At 46.8% G+C, this 27,668-nt stretch overlaps 1 protein-coding gene across 2 annotated transcripts in view; it reads right to left on the minus strand.

Annotated features, from left to right (window-relative positions):
* PALD1 (phosphatase domain containing paladin 1) overlaps positions 1-27,668 on the minus strand; it is a 1,202,673-nt gene that overhangs the window by 419,664 nt on the left and 755,341 nt on the right. For both annotated transcript variants that reach the window (XM_086922256.1, XM_086922257.1), the window contains exon 13: positions 10,488-10,604. In XM_086922256.1, coding sequence (XP_086778382.1) covers positions 10,488-10,604 — 117 coding nt within the window. The remainder of the gene's footprint in view (positions 1-10,487; positions 10,605-27,668) is intronic.

A 27,668-nucleotide genomic window follows, 5' to 3' on the forward strand; every position in this document is an offset into this window, starting at 1 on the left:
TTTAGGGGTCCGAGGTCCAGAATGTGCCTGAGGGAAATGTCCTTTTTTGGAATGAGGAAGTAGGGGGAAAACACTCTTGAACCTGTAAGTGTTGTTGCCCATGCTCTCTGCACCCCCCCCCCCTGAGGAGGAGTGCTTGGACTTCTTCCTGAAGCAGAAGTTGAGGTTCTGGGGGAGATGAGATTTCGGGGGGTGGTATTTTGGGCAGTGTAGAGGTGAGCTTTAAACAGTACCCTTTTTGGATGATATGGCATCCTGCCCAAAAGATATTTGGGAGCCATTCATGACCAGGTTAAGGGAGAAAGACATGGTAATGCCAGAAGCTCCTGCGTCAGCCACAGACACAATCACTAACGTAATCCCATTCGTCGCCCTGTTACACACCTCCATATGCACGCAACCTTTGTAGGTGCTGTCCATCTAAATTTGTCACACTCCTATGCCAAAAGATATTGTTGTTTCTTGTATGTGATAATGTAATGCCGGACAAGGTTTATAAGGTCTTCAAGATTATCCCAAAACATTGTAATAATGTACTTGTTTCAGTCGAAGTTAAAGCACATGACACTTGTAGTGCAACCACTCTATGGGATGTAACAGAGCATTGTTTGAACCGGTCGACTACTGTTTTATATAAAGCTGTAAACCTGTAGTGGAACTACATAGTTTGATTCTGCCAAATGTATCTAACACTGATATGTCTGAATAAAACAATAAGAAAAAAACCTTGTTGGATGATATCTAAAACCCACTGGTCTGAGGTGACATGCTGCCAAGCAGGGAAAACACCTGCAGCTGTCTCCCTACAGGTGTTTGTGATCTGGAGGAAGGAGTGGCAAGTCATTCCTTGGCTGGGGTTGCTCCCTTGGGGGAGCTGCCATTGCCTCTACCTTCGGCACTACTTCCGCGATAGGCACCCATGGAGTAGCTCCCGGTGGCAGTTGGTTGGGCAGACTGGCTTTGCAAACATGCAGAGGCTTCATGGGACGTTGTATTGGAGCAATATGCGAAGTGGCAAAAAGACCCCAGAGAGGAAGACTACAATGGCTTTTACCATGTCCATTTTTTTTTTCCTCCAACATCTCATCAACCTGAGGCCCAAAGAGATGCACCCCATGGAAGGGCAGGTTGAGGAGATGCAAGAGAACATCTGGCTTAAAGCCGGAGACATGTAGCCAGACATGCCTGCAGAGGAGGAGACTAGAGTTAATCTCCTGAGAGGCAGTGTCAGCAGCATCTAGGGTGCACCTGATGGTTGTGAAAGAAATCAATTTGCCTTCTATGACCAACTCACAGTGATCTTCATGGAGGTGTTGGAGGAGCTCTTCATTTCATCCCAGCGGGCCCAATCATATCTGGAGAGCAAAACAATTGAATTAGCAATGCAGAAGTGGTTGGTGGACTGTACCGTGACTCATTTACCAGCTTCAGCTATCCTTTTACTCTCTTTGGCCAGAGGAGGAGCATCACTAGTGCCCTAAGCATTCACCCTCTTATGAGCAGCATGAACCACCAGGAATCCGGTGGGAGTTGGCCTCTACTGAGTGGAGGCTTTGTATTTTTTATCAACCCATGAGGTAATAACGTGGGCTTTGAGGGCTCCTTGAAAATATCAAGGGCTGGCTTCAGCAACCCCTACAGCATAGGCAGATACTGCATGGAGCGATGTGCAGAAGAGAGTCTCAAAGAGGAGATCTTCCTCAACAAGCTCCTTATGCATCTCCACATAGTGGTAAGCTGCAGCTCTATGCAGAACCTCGTGGGAAGAGGAGGTGTCATCTGGCCAGGAAGGTTGGGCAGGGTAGAGGCACAGGCAGATATACATCATAGGAGTCCTAAGAGTCTCCCTGTGAGGGTACGTTATAAGTGCCCCCCCTCCCAGCGTGTCCACCCATGTCAGAATGTGGTGACCCCTCTGGAGTGTAAGATAGTGGGTCAGGCAAAGAAAGAAGGGGGGAAGGTGAAGGAGGAGAAGGTGTTGGTGGGGGTCTGAGTGAAGTGTAAGTGGGTGGAGGCAGTCTGGTGTCCAGAAGAGGACAGGTAGCTTTAACCTGCTTCTTTCACTGCTTTAGAATAGGCAGGGCTTCAGAGCTTCTTCAAAGATGAGCTGTCTCTTAGATGAAAGAGGATTCGGCAACTGAGGCTGTGTTAGTAAGTTTACAGTTCAGGGGTGGATGACAATTTGTTTCTATCAGGCACCGAGCTGCTTCTGCAACTTCTGGTGGGCTGGATCAACTGGTTCATGGGCTGGTCTTCCGGCCGGACGTGAGTGTTTCGGCGCCGGTGTAAACTTGTGCTTCGAGGCCAACGGTTTCCGATCCAACAATTGGGTTGATGCTGAGCCGGGATCAGGCAGTGCCGATGTCATCAGTTCTAAGATTTTCTTCAGCACTGAGCCGAAGCTGGGCGTGGTGTCCAAAGTTGACTGACGGTGCCGACCATTGCCTGCTTCTTGGATCCAGAGCAGCTGAATGCCCCTTGTGGGATGGAAGCTCAGAGTTGCCTCAAGGGGATGGGAAGCTGTACTCTTGACCTGTTAAGGTGGAGGGAAGTCTTGGGCAAGATGGACTCCTTGTCAGCATCAGGATGATGTTCCCTCTCAAGGTCCTAGGTGCTGAAGAGGTCTGAATTATCTTCCCTGCTCCTGCTCTGCATATTGAGTAAATGGCCACGGTAGTCTCGAAGGGTCATATTCGACTGAAAGGACCAACCCTCGCAAGAGGCCTTGTCTTGCTCGGGTGAGAGGAAGACATTGCAGACCTGGTGGAGACTGGCCCAGGGGTAAGTCACACGACACCGAGGACAGTATCGAAAGGGCGTCTGTTCCATCATAGGCAGGGCATGATGAGAGCGGACCACACGGAAGGAAAGCAAGGCTCCAACGGGGTCCTGAGTCGACCAGTGTACTGTCCCGAATGGTAACTCGAAGCATCGACCGAATAGGAGAGAAAGGGACAAATGCGTTCATAAACATAACCAACTGAGAAATAGGGCACAAGAGAATCGAACATGACTACTGCAATCACCTGAACCCGATGGCGAAAAAAAAACAATGTAACAATGGAGCCGATGACCATGCACATTGCAAGCAATAGGTGGAGTCAAACTACCCTGTGACTTAAGAAGAATTCTTTGTAGAAAAACAACTTGCACACATCTGAACCTAACAGTAGATTGCAGGCGTATGCACAGCACGTCTCTCTACAGCCACACATGCCTTAAACACAAAGTACCTCTGATGAATGGTCAGCCCTCAGTATAATCAATCAATCATGACAATTTGTTAAGCGCGCTACATACCCGTGAGATCCTGGGTCTGCCGTAGGTTGGTGGGGAGGGTGTTCCAGGTCTTGGCGGTGAGGTGGGAGAAGGATCTGCCGCCAGCGGTCGTACTTCTGATGCGGGGGACGGTGGCGAGGGCGAGACCGGCGGAGCGGAGCTTGCGGGTAGAGGTGTAGAAGCTCAGTCGTCTGTTGAGGTACGCCGGGCCGGCATCGTGGAGGGCTTTATGTGCGTGTATGAGGAGCTTGAAGGTTATCCTCTTGTTGACGGGGAGCCAGTGTAGGTCTCTCAGGTGGGGTGTGATGTGGTTGCGTCGGGGCATGTCTAGGGTCAGTCACGCTGAGCCGTTCTGGATGGGTTGCAGCCGGCTAAGGAGCTTGGTTGATGTTCCTGCGTAGAGGGCGTTTCTGTAGTCCAGCATGCTGGAGACCAGGGCATGAGGGACGGTTCTTCTCGTTTCGGTGGGGATCCACTTGAAGATCCTGCATAGCATTCGTAGGATGTTGAAGCAGGATGAGGAGACGGCCTTGACCTGTTTAGTCATGGAGAGGGTGGAATCGAGCATGACCCCTAGGTTGCCTGCGTGGTCAGTGGGTGTCGGGCTGTTTCCGGTGAAGTCGGCCATCAGGAGTCATCCCAGGCTGAAGGGGTGGAGCCGAGGATGAGGACCTCCATCTTGTCCGAGTTCAGCTTCAGTCAGCTGTTCCTCATCCATTCGGCGACGGCCTGCATTCCTTCGTGGAGTTTGGTTTTGGCGGTGTAGGGGTCTAGTAAGGGAGATGATCAGCTGAGTGTAGTCGGCATAGGAGATGATGTTGAGGTTGTGCTGTTGGGTGACGTGGGCGAGGGGTGCCATGTAGATGTTGAACAGTGTTGGGCTGAGGGAAGAGCACTGGGGTACGCCGCATATGATCTTGGTGGCGGAGGAGCGGAAGGGTGGGAGGAGGATGCTCTGAGTTCTGCCGGAGAGGAAGGATGTTGTCCAGTCCAGCTTTGGGTAGGCGTGTTCGTAGTGTGCGGTGGCAGACTGTGTCGAAGGCAGCTGACAGGTCCAGGAGGATGAGGGCTGCTGTTTCTTCGTTGTCGAGCAGGGTCCTGATGTCGTCGGTGGCGGCGATGAGGGCGATGAGGGCGGTTTCGGTGCTGTGGTTGCTGCGGAATCCAGACTGGAATGGGTCCAGGATGCTGTTGTCCTCGAGGTAGCGGGTCAGTTGTTTGTTGATGATTTTCTCGATGACTTTCGCCGGGAGCAGGGAGATGGGACGGAAGTTCTTGAGGTCCTTGGGGTCTGCCTTGGACTTTTTGAGGAAGGCGTTGATCTCAGTGTGCTTCCAGCTCTCCGGGAATGTTGCTGTCTCGAAGGAGATGTTGATGGCTTTCCAGAGATGGGGGGCGATGATTGTGCTGGCTTTGTTGAAGACGTGGTGTGGGCATGGGTCAGACATGGATCCAGAGTGGACCGTGTTCATGATTTTGATGGCGTCATTGTCGTTGATGTTGGACCATACAATCAGGTGGCTGGTGGACGCGGGGTGGAGGTCTCGGTAGTTGGCGGGTCAGTCGTGGCGTTGAAGCTGTCGTGGATGTATGCGTTCTTGCGGTGGAAGTCGGTGGCCAGTGAGTCGCACAGGTCCTGTGAAGTGGGGACGTCGTTGGTGTTGGAGCTGGGGGTGGAGTGTTCCTTCACGATGCTGAAGAGCTCCTTGCTGTTGTGTGCACTGTTGTCCAGGCGGTCCTTGAATGCGGTCCATTTGGCGGTTCTGATGAGTTGGTGATGTCTGCCGGTGGCGTTCTTGAGGGCCGTGTAGTTGTCTGGTGATCGGTCGCAGAGCCAGTTCTTCCCCATGCATGCATGCTTGGAGGCCAGGAGGTCTTCAGTGAACCAGGTGGCATTATTCTTGGTGTGGCTGTTGGTGGGTGTCTTGAGGAGGGGCGAGAGTGTTGGTGCAGTCTTCGATCCACTGTTGAGGGCGGCGGTGTCGGGTTCGGTGGAGTCGTCTGGTGAGCTCTGGGCGAGGGTGGTAGCTAGCTGTTCTTCGGTGATTTTGCCCCAGCAGCGACAGGGCATCTGTTGGGTGCGGTGGTGCATGGTGGGCTTACTGAAGGTGAAATGGACACAGCGGTGGTCGGTCCAGTGGGGTTCGGTGGTGTGGTTGAAGAAGACGTGGGGGCTTGCGGAGAAGATGGGGTCTAGCATTTGGCCGGCGGCGTGGGTGGGTGTTGTTACGAGCTGTCTGAGTCGGAGGTTGGCAAGGTTTTCGATCAGGGTGGTGGAGTTGATGTTGTTGTTGTTCTTGAGATGGAAGTTCAGGTCCCCGAGGAGGATGTAGTGTGTGGAGGCGAGGACGTGGATGCTGATGAGGTCGGCGATGGATTCGCTGAATTGTGGTCTGGGTCCAGGGGGTCTGTAGATAAGGGTTCCTCTGAGGGTGGTGTTGGGGTCGGTGTGAATCTGGACGTGCAGGTGTTCGGCGGTGCTGAGGGTGTCGTCGGTGCTGGTCGAGACGCTGAGGGTGTTCTTGTGGACGATGGCAATTCCACCTCCTGTTCCGTTGGTGCGGTCTCTGCGGGCGATCTTGTCGCCTTCTGTGATGTCTATGGCGATATCGGGTGCTGAGGCGGGGTTCAGCCAGGTTTCCGTCAGGAACGAGATGTCTGGGGCTGTTGAGTCGAAGAGGTCTCAGATTTCGATGGCGTGTTTGCGGGCGGAGCGAGTGTTGAGGAGAGTTCATCTCAGGTGGTTGGGTTCGTTGGTTGGTGGTTTCGTGGGTCGGATGCTGGAGAAGCTGCAGTTCTGGGGGGGAAGGGCCCTTGGGTGCGCTTCGGGGTAGCCCGGTAGCAGGTGTGTTCTCGTCCGGGGTTGAGTGCTTGTAGGGTGCAGGTGTCGCAGTGCAGTCGGGTGTTGTGGTGTCTTCGGGGTCCAGGGGTTCTGGTGCTAGGCGCGGTCCAGGCGCCGACGGGCGCAGACGGGCTTGCCTTAGGCACGCCTTCAGCGCACCAGCAGCGCGCCCACGTAGCAGCCGCCATAAGAGCCGGAGGAGCAGCTGGGTGGGGGCGACGGGCGAATGGGAGCGGAGGGGGGCGGCCGTAGGGGATGCAGGGGCGGGAAGCGTGACCAGTGAGGGGGCGCGGGGAAGGAGAAAGGCACAGCAGGGGGCACAGCAAAAGACAAAAGTGACAAAAAACAGGGCAGAAGCACAAAATCAGTAGAAGCAGAGCACTGGCACAATTAGAGAAAAGGCACAGATACTGGCGAAAATACGGGCGGACCAGGCCTATCAGGCGGGCCTTGAACTTGCCAGGAGCGGGGGGTTACACGGGCGCAGTCAGGTGGAGCTACGTGGCGTGATGGGCGACCTGCTTGAGACAGGGTCCAGGGTCGCTCTCACTGCTGCGTACCGGCCACCATACGAGGGGTAGGTGGGAGGGAGGAGCAGCTGGGTGGGGGGCGACGGGCGAATCGGAGCGGTGGGGGGCGATGCATGAGCTTGCTGGGGGGAATCCATAAAGTGCAGACTGTGTCTCTATATGAGGGAATCTTGGTTACATCTCCTATGCTGCTGCCCGGACCTCATAAATGAACGTCGGTGACTGCTTTGCCCCATTTGTATCACCAAGGGAACGAAGACATGCAGTGAAGCATCAGCCTTGTGCTTCTCCATAACAGCCATGATGACCCTAGAAAGACTGGGGAAATTCACACACAATATTATCACTCTAAAGTCTGCTAATGAACACAACCAAACCATGAAGACGAGCAAGGTAAAGTCAGGAGGAGAAAGCAGTCTGGCGCCTATCAATCCCTGAGATATTGCACCCCTTTACCTGTTTTATTGAGACTGTACCATATTATGGATTTTACCTTAAGGCCAAGGAGAACGGCTTACAGACAGTGAGACTGTAGACAATTCCCATGGTGCATAGGGGGGCCCCAGAAACCTGAGCAAGGACATGTGATAATGACAATGACCATAGGCCAAAGGCTGAATGTGTGGGTCCCGGGGTGGGGGAGGGGGTGGCAGGCATATCAATCAAATTCCATCTGAAGCTCCACCACTTTCATTGCGTCTTTTATCTCTTTCTCTTTTTACTGTAATGATTTTAATTAATTGTTCAGCTAATAAATAAATACAAAAATACACTGCAACATTAACTGACACCATTGATGGAAGCTCAATTGGGCTGCGGGGGGGGGGGTGTTAGGACAGTGGCATAACAATAAAGAGGAAACTATGGAATTCATTTCATACACTTTCGAAGGGCCAGAGTTACACTACAGTACAAGTGATGTGGAAAGGTTCAGAGCATACCTTTGGGGAATACATTTGACCTAATTACTGAGCATACACCCTTATTCTATTTGATGAATGAAAATGGCACTAGAAAAGCTTCACCCAGGTTGGTTGGACTGATTTCCAGACTTCATGAATTTTGCTTGGATGTTCAATATATTCATGTGGCAAGAACATTCAGGCAGACTTCTATCACATGTACGTTTAACTGATGATGAACAGACTGAGTTGGAAGACCAAGAGTATGTGGTGTTGTTCATGTGAGCAGACATGAGAGGAAAGTGAGAGAAAGACTTACAGTTGAAAGAGGTTAAGCATTTTATTTTAGAGGATAGTTGGCTTAGCACTAAATATCTGCACAAATCATTAGGGTCCTTTCAACCGCCGGTGGCACCTGAACTTTCAGACAAAAATAGTGTAATTATTATCACCTGCAAATTGAAGAAATTAAATAAAACAAATCACCAATAGTAGGCTCTCAGGAAAGAAACCCACTTAAATGTGCTGATGTTATATTATTGGTGGCCATCCCTTGATGCTCATGTTGAGGAATTTTTGGAAAGATGCCAATAATGCTTGTCATCTGACAAACATTGAAAGGGGACAAAGGATCAGGTTAAACTTGATTCTCTTCCCAGTGAGCATTGCACAAACTAGCAATTGATTTTATGGATTTGTATGCAGTGTTGTAACCAAACATAAGCTGCCTGATTGTTCTTATGGATTGTCTTTCTAAATGGGTGTCTTTTGTGGAAACTCCAATCACTGATAATGCAAATTGAATTTTTACAGGATGCTTTTTCTAAGGACGTTGTGGCAAAAGTCCATGTTTTTTACACGGGTACACAATTTATATCTGATGAAATTGTTAGTTTCTTAAAGTTTTATGGTAATAAAGAAGAAAAGACATCAATCTGTCCTGCTGCTAATGGGTTAGTAAAACAAACCAGATTTTTGAAATTTTTGAAGGAAACCAAACTGCTACTGCTTCAAGACTGAGTGTGAGAAAGCACCTGTGGGAGAAAGTTTGGAGTTACCTGTGTAGCCCTCGTTCCATCACATGCATCACTCCATTTTTTCTCCTTAATTGAAGAGAAGCTAGTAAAAGACTGACCTCTAAATGAAGTCTGTGTGGAAAGCAATCCCATTTTGAGGCAAAAGATAGTTCAGCATGTGAAAAAGAAACTGGCAACGACCACAGGTCGGATCATGCCAGGATTAGGAAAGGACACAGTTTCAGCAGCTAGTGAATGGGTTCTCATTAATTGACCCTGTACTGTAATGGATTTTATAACTATTATGTGTGTTCCATTTGTTCGAGGAGCACTGGTCATTTTTTTACAGGTACATTCCCCAAAGACAGCTGGAGTAACCAGCTCTCTCCAGGGTTCTCCTTGTGTGTTTGTTCACCAAAACAAGCAACTGCAAGTGTGCTGGTGATGTTCTACAATTTGAACACAACAACGGGTGTATTCTTACCACCAACGCAATGCAATAATCTCCTCCACTGGTCTATGGACTGTGGAGGTTTTGAGACAGGAAGAAGCTTAATATATCAAGAGATGGAGAAAAACTGAAAGAATGAAACAAAGCTGTAAAACGTATCTAGCACTGAACATCAGACTGAGAGCAAGGCTGTCTGACTTTAAAGTTAGAGAACGTGGAGAAGCAGATACAACCTAAGGTGAAAGTGGAGGAATGAAAAAGCAACAACCCATGGAAACCTAAGAATAAGGAATGTAACTGGGACACAGGCCTTTGTATCTATAGCAGACTCTCTTATACATTAAAGGGTAAAATGACAATTGTGACTTACCCTTTTGATTTAGAATAAGTCTGTGGATTGGCCTCTTAGGACCAATACATTTGCCAGAAACCAAGAGTGGTCAGGTCTTTGTGAATGTAGAGTACTATGTGGTAAATTGCCCTGTGTCTTCCTATGTTAGTATTTAAGAATTCGGAATTAGCAACAAAAAAAGAGGAGAGGCATTTGGCTTAACTGCCACAAAGGGATTGTGTTGGGCATAAGAAGGTGACGACAGGGGTTCAGGGAAGCACTTAAATAATAATAGACAAAAGTGAGATTTTATTTTTGTACCCAGGTTGGCCCATCTGGCAATGGTTGCAGCCCTTGGAAAAATGAATGCAAGTAATGGAATGTATTGATTATGCAAAAGCAATAATTAAATGAGAAACGCATTTCAAAGCAGTGATAATGGTACATTGATCAACAACGGTGAGGTATTTATCTTAGCTAAGACAAGTATCTCTTGTGTGTATTAGTTGCACCTGTTTTGTGGTTGTAATTGGCGAAGATATACATGTGACTAAGGATAGTAAAATTTACAGTAACATTTATATATTTACACCAAAGCAGGAGGAATAATAATTTCCCACTTATCCGCTTTCAACGCCCTAGTTTCCATCCACATGAGCAACTAGCAATAGATTCATCGGAAATCCTAGATGTGCCATCAGCAGAGTCATGAAGGACTTTGGAGAATATATGAAGAGGAGCTCCTGCAACATTGTTCAGATGTTATGCAAACTATCAATGACATTTGGACTGCAAGCATGTGTAATAGATGAAAGTGGTGATATTTACAGATACTGGGTGCAGAGAAGTAAACATAAAAGATTCTAAGATTTGCTCTTCAATTCATGTTTTGAGGGAGGTGAGGAGAGAGCATCCAAAGGAAGTCAGTGGTTAGCTGCTCCTAACAAAGACCTTGACCGGAGAGGAGAACACAACAGAAAATGCAGCTGAATTAAAGAAAATATTGTACTTCTCCAACTACGTTTGCAATCAGGTTGCAATTCCTGTAATTTCCCATCTCTCACAAAAAACACTATGTGCTGAGTTTGATTGCGTAAATACTAATTCAACAGTGAAGAACATCATGTTTGTAATACCTTGGAGTTTGGTTGTGCCACCCCATAGAGTGGCATCTTGGGTACCCTGCGGAAGTTGGCAACATTCATCTCCTTCATAGTGCTGAGGACATCTGGGCAAAACCGCTCATCAGCCACCTGTAAGACATGAAGGGTAAAGAGTTAAAGTCGATATCTTTCTAGAACATACATTGAGCGGTAATGGTTGATCTTGCTATTGTGCTGTGTAGATTTATTAAAAAGTAACATATTAAATGATAAGAGGTTGTTTCATAATAAAGTGATAGGGAAGGAAGTATACTGAACACCACTTGAACACTACAAAGATTGCATGACTTCTTTAAAGTAGTTATTACTAAGGCCAGCTAGTGACAACATGGCTTTGCAATCCATCACTTCCAAATCAAGGTAATTGCTCCTAACACTACTTCTTTGTCACTGGTGTGATAGCTCACAGCACATCACATGTTCTGGACTACCAGAAATTTACTTTTTCATACCTTTACGGTGCTGAATACATTGCAGATTACACAATATCTCCTAAATGCATTGTCAGGTGTATTTTGAGATTTGGAATAAGAATCTACATTTTGAATCTTTCCAATGCCATGGACAAGAGCCAGAAACGAAAACACCCAAGATGCATTGTAGTGAGGTAATTATATTTCCAGAGCAGGACTGAGGCATCATTTAATTAGGGTCAGAGCAGGAGAAGCATCTATCCAAAGCCTGCTATGTCGCATTCCTCCTTTAAGATGTATGCTTCTAGAGACATAGTTTCAAAGCAAGAATTTGTCCTATAGATTTTTTTATCACTTGAATGTAGACCGAGACTGGTATTCTGCACAATGATAATTGTTCCTTTCCTGCACCATGGCAGTTTATTGCACACTTTGCCTTCAGAACCAATGAGCGCATTACCTGCCCACAGCAGCACAAGCAAAGAGTGTGCTTTATTCCTGATCTGAGTGAAATTGTTTGATTACGTTGTTCACATCTGCAGCCTGACTTTCAGCAGGAGTGAGGGCTTATCTTAAAATCTCATTCTTCCTAATTTTGTGATGGAGCACCTCCAAGGTTCGAAGCTGCATATTTATTTTCATAACTAAACAATTTTAGTACCCTGAGAAGTACACAGTCACTTGGTTTCCTTTTTTGTTTTAAACATTTTTTATTGAAACAAAAGCAGCAGCAAGGACATGGCTTTAGCAGCTTGTATACAGGTGGTCAATAGATAATATTATACACTCATTGTCAATCCGACATTGATACAAGACAGCATATTCCAATAATGACAGAATAAACTACTGGTGGCTGCTCACATGTTCTCGGGTCAGGAAACGGCGGCCATACCCATCTATCTCTAATCACCCTGAGCTTGTGTCAATATCTCATCCATCTTCCCTCCTAGTCTCCGGAGTGTTTCTCTCCTTAGTTCTATTGTCAGCGAGACACATATCTCCCCTCTATATTTGTTCCAGCGCCCCCACTTGTGATCCCATTCACATGGGCACCCCCTTCCTTTATAGACTGTTTTTCGGCAATCATGGCGTGGTCCATATCTACAGCCCAATCCCTTAGTAGCGGTACAATGTCCACACCCCATTTCTGAGCAATGTTTCGTTTCGCTATACTCTACGCCACCGTGGCCCACAACTGTTCGGCTTGTGTAAGGTCCGTTGCTTCCCAAATATTGAGGAGACAAAGTGAAGGGGTCGGAGAAAGTGAAGGGGTCGGGAGGATAGGTTTGTCACAGGTCCCAGTTAACTGTCTGGTGACCTCCATCCAGTAGCGTTGCATATGTGGGCATTCCCATATAATATGCAGGAACGTGCCTTTCTGGTTACAATGTCGGAGGCAGCGATCATCAGATCGTCTGCCTAGTCTGTGTAGGAGTGTGGCATCAAAATATACCCGGTGAAGAATTTTAAGCTGCACCAGACAAAGCTGCATCGGGATGGCCACATCCCGGGGCAAGGACAGCGGCTCCAGCCAGTCCTCATCGGGTAGATTCCCCAGCTCAGCCTCCCAGGATGCCCGCAGTTTGACCATGGGATCGGCTCTGTTATCAATTTTTTGTATGTGAGGGAGATGGCCTTGCGGGGCATAGGATCCAACAAGAGCCTGTCTTCCAGGGAGAGTAGTCTGGGAAGGGAGTATCTCTGGGAAGGGTCTGAGTGACTGATCTGAAGGTAGCGAAATCTATCTGTCTGCGCTAACTGGTATTATTTAGTTTGAAGGTCGGCGAACATTGCCTTCTTGCCCGTAACCCATAAAAGGCCACCGTGGAGATCCCTGTCATGTCACACTTATCAAAGCCAGCACAGGTACTGAGTCGACCCAGAATATCCGGTTCCCATAGGAGAGTAGCTTTTGTAAGGCGGCCCTGCCATCCCATACTCCCCTGCGCTCCATGCCACACCTCTACCGTACACGCCATAGGACCGGTCAGACACAATTTCCTGTGGTTCGTATACAGTGCTCTATTGAAGCCCCCTTTCCCCAATAGCCAGTGGTCAGTGCGATAACTGGGGTCATCATGGCGCCCGAAGAACCATTGGTTGATGGCCGTCAGTTGTGAGGCCTGATAGTAGAGGCGCACATCCGGTAGACCTATCCCTCCGTCGTACCATACCATAGTAAGCTTGGCCATGGCAATGCAGGGAGGCCTGTTGTCCCACAATAAGTCTCGTATCGTGGAATCAATCTGCGAGAAATAGGAATCCGGTAGGGCGTGTTCTGCAACGCATACAGGAACCGTGGTAGAGCAAGCATTTTAAATAAGGATGCGCGTCCTAGCAAGGTAAGGGGAAGCGTTTTCCAATGTTTGACAGCTGAACTAAACCTCTGTAGCGGTTCGAGCAGGTTCCTGTCAAAGAAAAGTGTGGGGTCGATAGTGATAAAGATCCCTAGATAACGGAAGTCCTGTGAAGCCACCGGAATATCGTAACCCCTTGGACTCCGTGGTGGCTCTCCCCAAAGGGGATACATCTGGGATTTAGACCAGTTAATTTGGTAGAGAGAGTGCGCACCGAATATGTGAAACATGTGGAGCACACGGTGCAGGGAGCGCGCTGGCGAAGCGAGATAAAGTAAAACATCGTCAGCGTACAACTATATCGCTCTTCATGGTCATTTGTCCACTGAATGCCTCTAATACCCGGGTCGTCCCTTATCCAAACTGCCAGGGGCTCTAGCACCATAGCAAAAAGGAGTGGCGATAGCGGGCAACCTTGCCTTGTGCCACAACACAGGTGGAACGGAGTGGAGCGATGATTGTTTACCGATACATGGGCCAGGGTTTGTGTGTAAAGCAGTTTAACCCATCACGTGAATTTGGGCCCAAATCCGAAACTGCCAAGAGCTGGGAACAAGTAATCCCATGCTATAGTGTCAAACGCCATTTTAGCGTTCAAAGCCAAAAGAATCGCTTCTTCTTCCAATGTGTGTACCAGGCCCTCTGCCCCATGCACACGCCATAGATTGCGTGCAGTATTCCGCCCTGGCATAAATCCTGACTGATCCGGATGGATCAGGTCAGTGAGATAGGGGAGTAGGCGGTTCGCCAAAAGTTTGGCTAAAATCTTGGCTTCTGCTGTAATCAAGGAAATGGGCCTATATGAGGCACACTCATCTACCGGCTTACCGGGTTTGTGGTTGACCACAATGGTGGCCTCGCGGATATCAGTCAGGAGGAGAGCATTCTCTTAACTTTCATTGTATAGGCTCAGTAGATGTGGTGCTAGTTTGGAAGCCATGGGTTTAAATAGTTCGATCGGAAGACCATTTGGGCCCATCGCCTTACCTCCCCGTATATCCTGTATTGCCTTCCGTATTTCCCCCACTGACAAATCTGTTTCCAATGTCTCACTATCGTGCTCAGAGAGGCCCGTCACCCTAATAGTGGCCAGGAGGTCTGCCGCATACTGAGCTTGGGAATCTTGTGGGCAACCATATACTGCCGTATAGTGGCTCGCGTAAGCCTCAGCGATGCCCCGAGGGTCCGTAATGAGACCACTCTTGGATCCCCGCATGGCCCGAACCCATCGCGCAGATTGCTCCCTTCCGTTCCAGCCATGCCAGTAGCTTACCAGTGCGCTCCCCCTGTTCATATATATGATGCCGGGTGGCAAGAGCACGTCTATAAGTGTCTTATAGGAGCAGTTGTTTGTAATCCTGTTGTTTAATGTCACGTTTGTGCTGAGCGTCGGGGTCCGGGGCCCAAGAAATATCAGAGTCTAGGCGCAAGATCTCGGCCTCCAGTTCTAACACCCGTCGGCGATGCTCGACCCTGTGACCAGCCATCAATTATAGCACTCTCCACTTGATTAGTGCCACGTAGGCCCATCAAAGCGTAATGGCCGTCTGGACTGAGCCAATATTTTCTTGAAAATAGTACTCGGTGTCCCTGCGCAGGGTGTCTTTAATATGCAGGACTTTTAGCGCCCAAGGTTGGATCCGTATCGGACCAGGCTGCAGGCAGGCGTTGTACTCCAAGCGTCACCAGCACTGGAGAGTGACCCGACACTCCCCACACCAAATATACCGGGTCAGAGAAATCATGTATATGTTGTGCATGCGTAAACAAATAATCTATGCGGGATTGACTGCCATGCACCCTAGAGTGAAACGTATAGTGTGTGTCGTGAGGGTGCGACCACCTCCAGATGTCTACCATCCCCAGGGCATCGACAAAGTCCGGTAATTGGGAGCCTCGTTGTGGGTCCTGTCTAGGCGGGGATCTATCTAGTTGACCATCAATCGTCAGGTTGAAGTCACCCCCATGACTAGGGTACCCAACTGGAAGATTAAGCAAAAGAGTCCTAACATCCGTCAATGCCAGCCTTTGCAGACCTGGAGGAGCATACACAGTAACTACGTTTAGAACTCTGCCCTTCCACATACCTGTGCATGCCGCATATCTGCCCCGTGGATCCATCCAAGTGTCTTGTATCACGTATGGGCAACCTTTCGAAGGAGGACCCCCACCCCCCTGGAGCCAGTGGTAAAGCCTGACTGCACAATCATACGGTATCCCTTTCTGTCGAGGGCCTTACACGAGTAACCAATCAGGTGGGTTTCTTGTAATAATATCAAGTCAAGGCCATGCCGGTGAATATACTGCGTCACAATACCCCTCATAATTTTGTCCCCCAACCCATTGACATTCCAGGTGGCGATCCTAAGTCCCTGACCCTTCGTCATTTATCACAAAGTTCGATAAAATCGTAGTTATGGAGACACCGGTGCATCCCAGGTGCTTCCCCGCATCCACTTGTGCGACCCCTAGAGTAGCAATGAGTATCTCATAGTACTGAACTGTCACTGTCACCCCGCGAACACAACAATCAACCAAGCTGTACATGTCTAGGCAATCACTTTGTCCTGCTAATACCCCCAAATGTAACGTCCCACACATTGAAACTCAACGGTATCGTGAACCCATCCAGCTCGCTCAAGACATTGCCGCCCACAACTGTCCCCAGAAAACGCAAACTCAAAAGTATCCCAAGGACCCCAAACTTCCCCACCTCCCTGCTTATCTGCCCAGCGAGACTAGAAGCGCCCCCCACCCCCAACATGCAGAGTGCCTGTCACCCACGCATAAACAATTGTAGGGAACGCGGGAAACCCCACTCCCGGTTAGCACATTGTTACAAGGCAATTCCTCGCTCCCCGGCCGAACCCCTCTCCAATGTATTACACCACACAGAAGTTCAGGTCCATCTCCTCCGTGTATCCCACTGCATCCAATTTAGCAGTAACAGTATAAGAACAGAGGTGCCCCAAACCCGGACCGCCCGAGCTGCCAAACAAACATATCAAAAGGCATCACGGACCACACAACCCCAAGAATAGACAGTCTTGATGACCAGATACCAGCCATTCACCTCTTTGTCTCCCCCTCTTAGTCCACGTAGATAGGCATCTTCGGGAGGTCATGTCACCGAGACCATGAGGCTGCAGGAAAGAGAAAACCCCTGTATCAGACTCAAACATTCTTACCAACCACCGCCTCAGCGCCCACCAGCGTGTCCCTGAGAGTCCGTGGGAGAATGCGGGGGGATCTTCTCTACTGTCACCAGTCAGTGTTATCCTCCGCTGCATAGAATGCCTTCTTGCCTTTCCATTCAACTGTGCGCCATCCATCAAGCCCCTCCCAAGATTCTTCCGGACACGTGAAAAACCAGGATTTACCATTCACTTCCACACGAAGCTTGGCAGGGAACATCATTGCATACTTGATTTCTTGGTCTCTAAGAGCCTTTTTCACCACCAAGAAACTCAGTCATTGTTTCTGGACTCTTCTCGTGAAGTCTGGGAAAAACGTGATCTTACTGTTCTTCAAGGTAAGTGGCGGGCCGCCCTTGCAGCCTGTAGGATGACATTACGATATCGAAAGTTGAAGACCCTCGCCAGCAAAGGTCTCGGAGATGCTCCGGCCGTCCCCCTGTCACCCAATGGGCTCTTTCAATCATGAAGCACTTGGACAGTCCCCTGGGTTGGAGATGTTTCAGGACCAGTTCTTCCACAAAGAGATCCGCCGACTGCCCCTCCGCCTGCTCCAGTACACCAAAAATGCGAACGTTGTTCCGTCGCATGTGCCCTTCGTAATCGTCCAGCTGTAGGGCCATCGCCTCATGGGAGGAGCGGTGGTCTTTGATTTCCTTCTGGAGCAGGGTGGTATCCGCAACCAACTCCTTAGTGGTGTTCTCGAAAGTACCAACCCTCTCAGTTATCTTCTTCATGTTCTCTCGAATCAATGCCACATCCGTGGCCACTGTATCAATCCGTACTTCGAGTGAGGTTTGTATCGCTGTTATGGCCTCCAGAAGATCCTTATTTGACGGTTCTGCAGTTCCACCTGGTGGCACCGCCTCCGTTCGATCTTCATTTTGTTTCGTCTGCAGACAAATTTCTCCAGTTTGGACTGGGTCGTCCCCCGGTTCGAACGGCCGGACGCCATCATGGGGTTTCTACGAGGACACTTCCACTGCCTGGGGGCGCCGCCGCTACTCCCCGCCACTTGTGGTGAAACACTTCATCCGGCCTGTCGGCTTTCGCAGGAGGCACCTCACACAGACAGGTATCCGTTCGGGGCCGCCCAGCAGTGGTTGCCGCACAGGGGGTCAAAACGTGTCTTCGACCCAGCTATTCCTCTACTCACCCATGAAACCTAGACACCTCCATCCCTTTTACATCTAACCACCACTGAACCCTAAAATACCCCTGCACCTCATCACCCCTAAACCCAAATACATTTTCTTCCTTTACATCTCCCCTTCCATTCCCCTTACACATTCCTCAACCATTCTTTTTTTATTGAGATAATATTTATGCTATTAAAAAAAAAACACCTACCTGCGTAGTAAAGTAACAGGGTGTAAAGTATCAGAAAGGGGCCTAGTGGTTCTTACCTTAGTGCTTCATTTGGGCTGCTGGTTGCAGGTCACGCCCATTGGCACTCATATTTGAGGACTGACACTATTATGTTTTCACAACACACTTTGATCCAAAGAAAGGGAAAAACACACTTAGAAGAAAGGAGGAGGATAAGAAAGACAGAATAACAGTGACAAAGGGATAACGGGGAAAGAAAAAACATAAAAAGTGAGATAAAAGAGCAGGGAGTGTCTGGTGCTGGACAGAGGAGGCATAAGGTGGAATCAAGATTAGGCTGCCTTTGTATTCCGCAGCCCCAATATTTGTATCACTGACCAAGTGATTCAGAAAAGTTTTTGGGTGCCAGCGCTTATTTTACAAATTAAGCCCGGATGAAAACTACAGGGTTAAGATTGCCGAAGCACATAATGTTAGTTAGCATTATGCAAATTAACATGAGAAAGACAACTAATGCTAACATATTTTCTAGTTTATGAACTGTACTTCTTAAAGAAAACTAGCAAGAACATTGATATGATTTGTCAAAAAGTGCATTTAAAGTTTGGGAGAAGAATAAAAATACTGCAGCTTACTACAAAGCTTCACATACACAGCACTAGTCAGTATATTAGTAATGGTGGTCAGATGCTCATGAAAGCGCTAGTCTCTCTTGGCAATGTGAAAATAATGAAGTCAGTCAGACATCAAAGCCTTACAAAGAGACTAGCAAGATAGTAAAGTCAGTAAAGGTGTTGCTGGGATTCTGCGCAGGAACAAAACTATGCTTGGGACCATAGAACATCAACATGTACAGACTGAGATACCATACTCCCTCAGTATCTATGAGCCTGAGTCTGACTAGCTGACCCCAGAACACAACACCCTCGAAACTCTCAGGGATATCAGTAACAGGACACACCCTTTCGCCCTCTCACTCGTACTTGTCCACAACAAGATAAATAAGAGGCAGAGAGGAAGTTTTGAATACTTATTAAAACTATCATGCTCTAAGATGCAGTATTTCCACCACACTAGGAAAGCAAATGTTTTGCAAAAAGATCACTAGTGTGGTTACAAAACCATACACCATACAAAACCCTGTCATGTTGTAAGACAGATTAGCCTAAACACCCACCTTCCTACTGAAGCTAAATGGTCTCTGTCATAAGTGGCGGACCCCATACCTTAGCATACATGATAAACGTTCTACATCTCAGCTGACGCGGTAATCTTGCCCCAGGACCTTTGCTCAGTGTGTGTTTTTTAGAACTCTCATCCTTGGTTATAAGAGAACGCATGTGTGCTCACAAACAGCAGCTGTATTCTCATGTTATGTTGAGGGGCTAGGTTTGACCAGAGAGAATAACAAGGAGCATTATTTTTTTACCTTGTCTATGGTTTTCAGACTAAATCCCAGGGAAAAAACAGAACGCGATAAACACGTACAGGTTCTGTGTGAAAATATGTGACACCAAAGCAAGCATGTTTATGTTGGAACATGTGCAAAAGAAATGCAGCATACAACATGTACAACTAGGCTAACATAGGGAAGAATACAATGGGCCATGCAAGAAACACATGACAAAGGATGAATTGAGCCAGGTAGAGAACTGAAGAGAAAAGGCATACATGAAGGAGAATGGTGATACTCAGATTACCGTGAATCAGAATTTCATTAAAGACAAGAAGGTTAACATTATGCAGCAACATTTTATTTGCCACTCCTGCAGCACCCATAAAGAACTTTCACAACAATAAACAATCCAGGATGTAGAAGAGTTTGTAGAGTAATTAAGGAAGGTGAGAAACCTATTGGAGTCTTTCCGGTTTATAAAAAATGAAGAGAAATCCATCATGATCCCATTTCAGAATTTGGATTTCTGGGGTTTCAGATAGATACAGTAAGGATAATGTTAAATTAGGAGGTATTGCATATTTTGAGGAAACAGAGTTTAACTTGAAGGGATGCGACTAGAATAATAAGTCAGTTTTCTTCATCAATTCATGCGATTTTTCCAGATCCTTTGCATCATCAGGTTTTACAGAGGCTGATGGCAAATGCATTACGAAGGGGCTTATGTTATGGCGATGATGTGGTGTTGAATCAGAATGTGAAATAGGAGCGGTTTTGGTGGTGGCACAATCTGGAAGCTTGGAATAGACAAGCAATTTTTGGGTACCAGCTGGATTTTGTATGAGAGCCAGATGCCAGTCTGACTGGTTAGGGAGCTTGGTTAGGAGAGCAGGAGAGAGGTGGAATATGGTCAGCTTTGGAGAAGAGTTGACACAAACTGCTTGGAGTTGACAGTGGGGCTGTTTGTGTTGAAGAGTGTCAGAGGAGTCTTGCAGGGCCAGACAGTGTTGAGGAAAGTGGACAATGTGTCGGCTGTGTCATACATAAAGCATTTAGGAGGGAGGAGGTCTCAGAATCTGATAGGCATTACAGAGAAAATGTGGTGTTTTTGTTTAGAGCACAGAATAAATTTGAGAGCGGAGTATCTTCCAGGGAACTTGAAATCTATAGTTGATTGGAATCCAAGGAATTTGATTACAGCAATTGGAAGCTTGAGAGGACTTGTTTCAAGAAAATATTTTGGTTATGGGGCCCACTGGAGGTGGATCATTTTGCCCACTTCTCAGATTTACAAGTACTTCAGTTGGTTTTCCTGACCCAGGTGTAGTGGTGGTGGATGCATTTCAACAGGATTGGTCAGAAATGAAAGGTTATGCTTTCCCCCCTTTGCAATTATACAGAGAGTACTGTTAATGGTAAGGAAGGAGAGATGTCTCCTAGTTTTGGTGACTCATTTTTGAGTATCTCAAGCGTGGTTCCCAACTGACATGGATTTGGCTTGCGAGGTTCAATGGTTGATTCAGGCAGAAGAGGCTCTGCTGAGGAATGAAGAAAAAGAGCATCCTTTGATTCAGAACAAAACACTGCACCTTCTTGTTTGGAAGGTTTCAGAAAATCTAGAGCATTCAAAGGATTTTCGCAAGGGGCTGCTGAGTTGCTCAAGAAATCATGGGCATGAGGTACTAGGCGAAGGTAAAAAGGAAGTTGGAGAGTTTGGGTATGTTGATGCATGGAAAGTGATTTGAATCACATGGAGGAACCTGTGGAGGAAGTGGTGAATTTCTTAGCTGAGCAGTTTGAAAAAGGTCTATGCTATCGAACATTGAATTGTTATAGATCAGCATTTTCGACAGGACATGCACGTATTGGTGGAAGCTCAGTAGGCAGTAATGCACTGGTGTGTAGAAGAGCATGAGATTAAGGAGACCACCAAGGGCTAGGTATGAGACATTGTGGGGTGTGAATTTGATTTTGGAGTTAATTCAAAGTTGGACATTGAACAAATACTTGAGTTTGAAGGATCTGACAAAAGTTGGCAACATCATTATGTTTAGTTTCTTGTAGAAGAGTTTCTGATGTCAAGAGCTTGGAGGTGAGTAATAGGATATTCAGTCCGAATGGTATGTATTATGAAATTTGGAAGAGAACAAAAACAATGTTTACTTAAATTCTTTATCCAAAGTTTGAGTAATGTAGAAGTTGTGTGGTCGAGTGTTTAAGTCGGTGGTACTTTGGAAGGTATTATGAAAGCAGCCGATTGGTCTAATGTGGGTATGTTTGCATAACATTACTTTCGACCAATTGAGTACATGTCAAGAGCGGTTTTGAAGGGCTTTCAACATGCATAGTTGTAGCATTCAATCCTGTAATGAAAAGGCGATTCACAGATTACCATGAATAGAGAATCAGGATTTCATTAAAGACACAAGGCTAACATTTTCCCACTCGCCTCTCCCTTAAATTAAGCATTAAAGAATGGAAAATATAGAATAGGGGTATTGATTTGTTTCTTTGTTCTAGATTCTCTGTCTTACAAAGGAAAGAAGATGGACGGTACAGTTGTGGATGTACATAAGAAGTGGGATTTCTTCACACTTTTGCATTTAAAAGAGAAGGAACATTCTAATGTAGTAATATTTGTGGATTATTGAGCTTCCATTTCTGGATTTTTTATTGTTGGAAGGTTCTCTAAAGGTGCTGCATGAGCGGCAATTAAAAGGTTGATGCATAATGGTAGCCACTGGTCTGTAATGAAATTACATATTTGATACGGAGTATTTTGGACAATGCAGATATCTATGCTACTGAGAAAAGGATATTTGAATGTGATATGCTTTGTTAAATGCCATTATTTTGCATTAACAACAGATGTTATTTATAGCAGTTTTCTAATGCATACATCATAACACACTATGTCCTCCATAACACTGGAACAATTTTCAATCAATAGATTCTTCCATTGGCCAATGCAAGTAGAGTGTATACATCGGTTACTGAACTACCAACACTTCAAACAGCTACGATTTTGGACAGCCTAGAGTCCATACTCAAATAGTGTTAATTAACCGAAGCAGCATGTGCGGTTCCAAAAGGAGACCCTCACACTTACAAACGTAAGCAATAGTTTTGTGCATGTTACTGCATTGAATTCTGATGAAGGTGCATCCACAAAGGAAAAACTGGAAGTTCATTCTTCATTATTCGATGTGTAGTATGCACATAATGATGCACTGTCCCCTCTGACAGCAGCATAGGCCTTCATTAGAACATTCCCACATAGCATAGCAAGTACCATGTGGCGGCATTAGTACTCTCATCATTCTACACTCACTAAAGCTAGATAGAACACATCCCTCTTTCTCAATGACAAGAACATTAATTCACATTGCAAAAGGCTATAAAATATATAGAGCAACAATTTGTTAAAAAATTACATTATAACTTCTTTTATTTACATATGAAACAATGGTGAAATGTAAATATGTAGGATTTCCCAAGCATGGCAACTGGTAGATTTTCTGGCATTTCAAACTTCTGCCACTTCTAATATAACTACCTGGCCTTTAATTTGAACAATTTTCTTTGGTCTAGACCACCTAGACACTTTTCTCTGAGGCTTCATAACTCTTGTTACATACCCACTCATTTCTCTTAAATGTATAAGACCCACAACCTGTCTTCACCCCATTCATTTCAACAAGACTATTATTGGTACCCAGACACTCATGTAGATACTTTTTTCAAGGTACTGATATAATTTGTTTCATTTTCTCATGTAACCATCCAGCCTGGAAAAAATTTCCAAAATGGCACACAACCATGTAAGAAATAATAAGGTGGCTCACCCGTGGCACTACAAGAAGTGATTCTATAGCTCAATAGCAACTTGCACACTTCACTCTTCCATTGCAAATCACTCTTTACAATGAATTGTATACTTTCCTCGAGGGCATGGTTGAAACACTTAAACAGCCAGTTTTCATGAGGTTGGTACAACGATGTCCTGTGATGCTGAATTCCATACCCTTTCAGATAATAATCCATCAAGTGAGATGTCAACAGAGGACCACTATCTGTTACAAGTTCCTTTGGATAACCTATATATTTAAACATATCATTCCAGTACTCAATTATCATCTTAGTACATACACACAATTTACAATTCTCACCTCAGGTTAGTTTGAAAATACTACAAAATAAGCAAAGCAAGCTTGGTAGCACATCCCTTATCCTAGAAAAATACTAGATATGTCTAATCCACCTCTCTGCCATGCCCTTCCAGGAGATTTACATGGCACAAATGATGATTTCTGCAACCTGTGATATTGTCATTGAAGGTGCACGGTAAACAATTTCTAATCTGCCTCAATCTATTTATACATCCATGGCCACCAAACCGTCATTTAGATTTCCTCTTCATCCCCAACATATAAACATGCCCTTTAAGCAGAATATACAGTATGCAGGTTCTCATGGATTCAGGTACTACAGATTCGTAACAACAATAGATGTTCTCATTATTTAACACCAGTTAATGCCACACTATCTAATAACTTAACAAAACGTGATTTTTTCCTTTTTATCATCTAGTACTCAAAAAGATTTTGATTTCTCTTAACTCTGCATCCTGGTTGACTTCTGTTTCCCCACTTGGCAAAGGTCTGCCCCTGCCTTTTGCTGCCCCCAGCAACTGGCTCCCACTTGTTCTAGGCCCCACTTTGGGCAGAAGAAGCAGAAGGAAAACCAAGCTAGGAAGAGAGGTGTGCCCACCTTTGCCAACCCCACCCTCAGGTTGGGGAGGCGAGGTAAAGCACACATCTCAGTCTCCTCTATCTAGGAGAACAGGGGACCCAACCAACTAGGTGGAGGCGCATGTCCCCCCTTCGACTGGATGGTGACATAATAAGGGTGTACTCACCCAAAAGAAGGGTCCCATTGGTCTCAACCTGCACACCCCTAAATTTGGTATTATGAGACAACCTCAAACCTTGCCTCCTCAGATTTGAGGAAGAAAGAAGAAGGACAGATGAACTGTGCTGACCCAGGAAGAAGAGGAAACCAACTGATTTGTCCGCAGCCCTACCGGCCTGTCAAGACTCTGACCTGCCTAATGCGAAGAAACCGTCCCAACCAGCAGCCCCACCAGAACCCAGAGTCTCGGTCGTGCCCTGCCCTGAACTCACCTAGCGAACTTTGTCTCCCATGAGCACCGGATTTGCTCAAGCCAAACACTCCAAGATGGGAACCTGGACCCTAGCAGTTCCGCAATCCTGCACTACTCTACAACCGGCCGCCACGCCCGAGCCCAAGTAGCCCAACACAACAAGGAGCTCTCCCAAGCGATCCTGACCTAGGAGCTAGTGACCCCTCGACCTCCCACAAGTTTTGAGATGACACCTGCAGCCTCAAACATAAGGATCCCCCTTGACCCCAGCTGAAGGGGAAAGAAGACCACAACAGCGACCAAAACAGTCTGGAGAATCGGACCGCGATCGTAGGTAGTCAGAAGAATCCATCGCCAAAAGACATCCACCCGGCATTGGTGACCCCACTGACGGTATCCAAGCATCCTCCAAGATCCCAGCTTACCTCTCCAGCCAGTGGTCACCTTCAGAAAGTCTCCCTGCCTGAGCTTGCAGCCTCTTTTTTTAAACAAAGATCTTCATCGGCATCCATTGGCTCCTCGTCGTCGCCGTGGCACTCTGAACCTAGCCATCCCAGTGCCCCTGGTGATGCAACTCCAGTGCTGATTGGTGGCCCCTGAAGTGCTGATCCTAACCCCAGGAGTTCTTTCTCCCACACCCGAGTGGCCTGCTCGTAAGCAGTTCCAAACCGAAGACCCCCTTAGCCCCATTGTTGTAATTGTAATTGTAAAGGTTTTTCTATAGCGCATGGCTACTCGGAAGCATCGCAGCGCTTGATATTAAACAGAGGAAAATAAAACATCAGAAACCTAAAGTACAGAGGACCAGCTTATCTATATCTTAGGGAACAGTGCTGTTTTTAACTTTTTGCGAAATGCGAGCAGGTTAGGTTCTTGACGGAGTGGTAAGGGAAAAGCATTCCACAACTTGGCCGCATTTCGCGAAAAGAGACGGCCCCCTGTTCGGGCCCTGTTGGTCCTGGGGATTATTAGAAGGTTTTGCTGGTTTGAACGAAGATCCCTGGATGGTTTATATGGTCTGACCATGTCATTTAGAATGGGAGGGCCCTTCCCATAAAGAGTTTTATGGACCAGATAAAGGGTCTAGAAGTGGACCCGCTCCTTTATTGGAAGCCAATGCAGGGTCCTTAACGAAGGTGCAGCTGATGCACGGCGGCTGGTACCAGTAAGTAACCTTGCTGGGGAGTTCTGGGCAATCTGGAGTTGTCGGGTGACTGAGGTGGGGGCTCCTAGATAGAGCGCATTCCCATAGGACCCTTTCACTAGGCACCCAGCCACCCCAGTGCTGCTCATGGTGCAACTCGAGTGCCCATATAGACCTTGGGGAACCTTGGTCCTAACCCCCAAAACTCCCACTTGTAAGTTGTGTGCTTACCTGAGAACTTGCTAACACTTTTTCTCCCATAGGAAACCATGGTATGAGATTTGGGCCTAAAATGTTTGAAGTGTTGAACTGATGTTTGTATGGAGAAAAGAAAACTAAGCTGCAAAGTATAGAAATTCTTAATCAACGGGTAGTGTAAGACCCTTAGGTATGGTATCGAGCTATACCACCCCCAGTCATCAAAGTAATTAAACAGTAACTAAAAAGTATTCTAAAAGTAATTATTGTGTAATGCAAACTGCTTTCTGAATCCTTACAAACTTTTACTATTGCAATATTCAATAATAACTGCATTGCATTGTGAGACCCTGCTCCTGCTTGGTTCTACAAATTAAAATACAAGTATACCTTTAGTTTATAGTTACCCAATTGTTCTGCATTTAGTCTCTGAGTTTATGCACCAGTCTTGATTGAGTGAATACAATAAATGCTTAACACACCTTCTGGAAAAGCATAACTGCTAGCCCACACTACCAAAAAGAGAGCTGTTAGTACTTACCTAATTTCCCTCTGCTATACCTCTGGGATCTCCTGGACTCTGTGCACACTATACCTTACTTTGGTATAGTATATACAGAGCCAGCATCCTACTGCGTTGTTAGAAGCCTGACTGACTACTAGTCTCTGTTAAGGTGTTACTGGGTCATAGTGCGGAGCGCGCTGCTGGAATGACATAAGATTTGTGGCAGCCTGCACGCTTGGCTATATTAGCACTCGTTTTAAATTGGCAACGTTAATTTTTAGAAATTGTATTAATATTTGGCATACTTGTGTTCTGTGCATACCTTGTACACCACTACCTTTTCCACCGCCGGATTGCTCCCCGTTTCACCACAGCAAGTGCTGTTTGTTGTGGAGGGAGACAGCACGGCATAGAGGAAGCGAGATCCTCACTTCCTGGGGCATACCAGACGCGGCCATCTTGGCAGAGGTTGACGGTCCAGTTGTTGGATAGGACCGAGCCCAGCCTTCTATTCAAATGATGGGTGGGAAGACGCGAGCACACCTGCTACTGCGTTGTTAGAAGCCTGACTGACTACTAGTCTCTGTTAAGGTGTTACTGGGTCATAGTGCGGAGCGCGCTGCTGGAATGACATATGATTCGTGGCAGCCTGCACGCTTGGCTATATTAGCACTCGTTTTAAATTGCCAACGTTAATTTTTAAAAATTGTATTAATATTTGGCATACTTGTGTTCTGTGCATACCTTGTACACTACTACCTTTTCCACCGCCGCATTGCTCCCCGTTCCACCGCAGCAAGTGCTGTTTGTTGTGGAGGTAGACAGCACGGCATAGAGGAAGCGAGATCCTCACTTCCTGGGACATACCAGACGCGGCCATCTTGACGGAGGTTGACGGTCCAGCCTTCTATTTAAAGCACCTATGGAAATGACGCGCAGCGCACGCGTGCAGCCGGCGCACCAATGGCGCGCCGAAGGTAAGCCCGTCTGCGCCCGTCCGCGCGCCGGCCGGGCATAGGGCCAGAAATGCTGCTCGGCCTGCCAATATTAGGAATTACAGTAGGGAAGAGCTCTTATCCTTACAAACTAGCTCCCATATTTGTGTACACCAACTGGATGTATCCCTATGGAAGGGCCCTGTGAGTTGCCGGGGATGTAAGTAAACTTTCACTTTTTCACAAATTGCTGCACTCACAGTTGGCAGAAACAAGCTAAAGGGGGGGTTAATTAATGCTAGATCCCTGCCCAAACATGCACTACATATTTATGATCTAATAACTGAAGAAAATATGGACTGTCTTTTTATTACGGAAACGTGGCTCAAACCCTGGTGTAACCCAGACATAGTGTACGCCCTACCACCTGGATATTGCATCCAAAGGGCGAATTGAGGGGAAAAAAAGGGGGGGGGGTGGTGATTATTCATAGGGACTCCCTGAACTGCACTGTGGTTG

Source organism: Lissotriton vulgaris, chromosome 5 (assembly GCF_964263255.1).
Source record: "Lissotriton vulgaris chromosome 5, aLisVul1.2, whole genome shotgun sequence".
Taxonomy (NCBI): Eukaryota; Metazoa; Chordata; class Amphibia; order Caudata; family Salamandridae; genus Lissotriton; species Lissotriton vulgaris.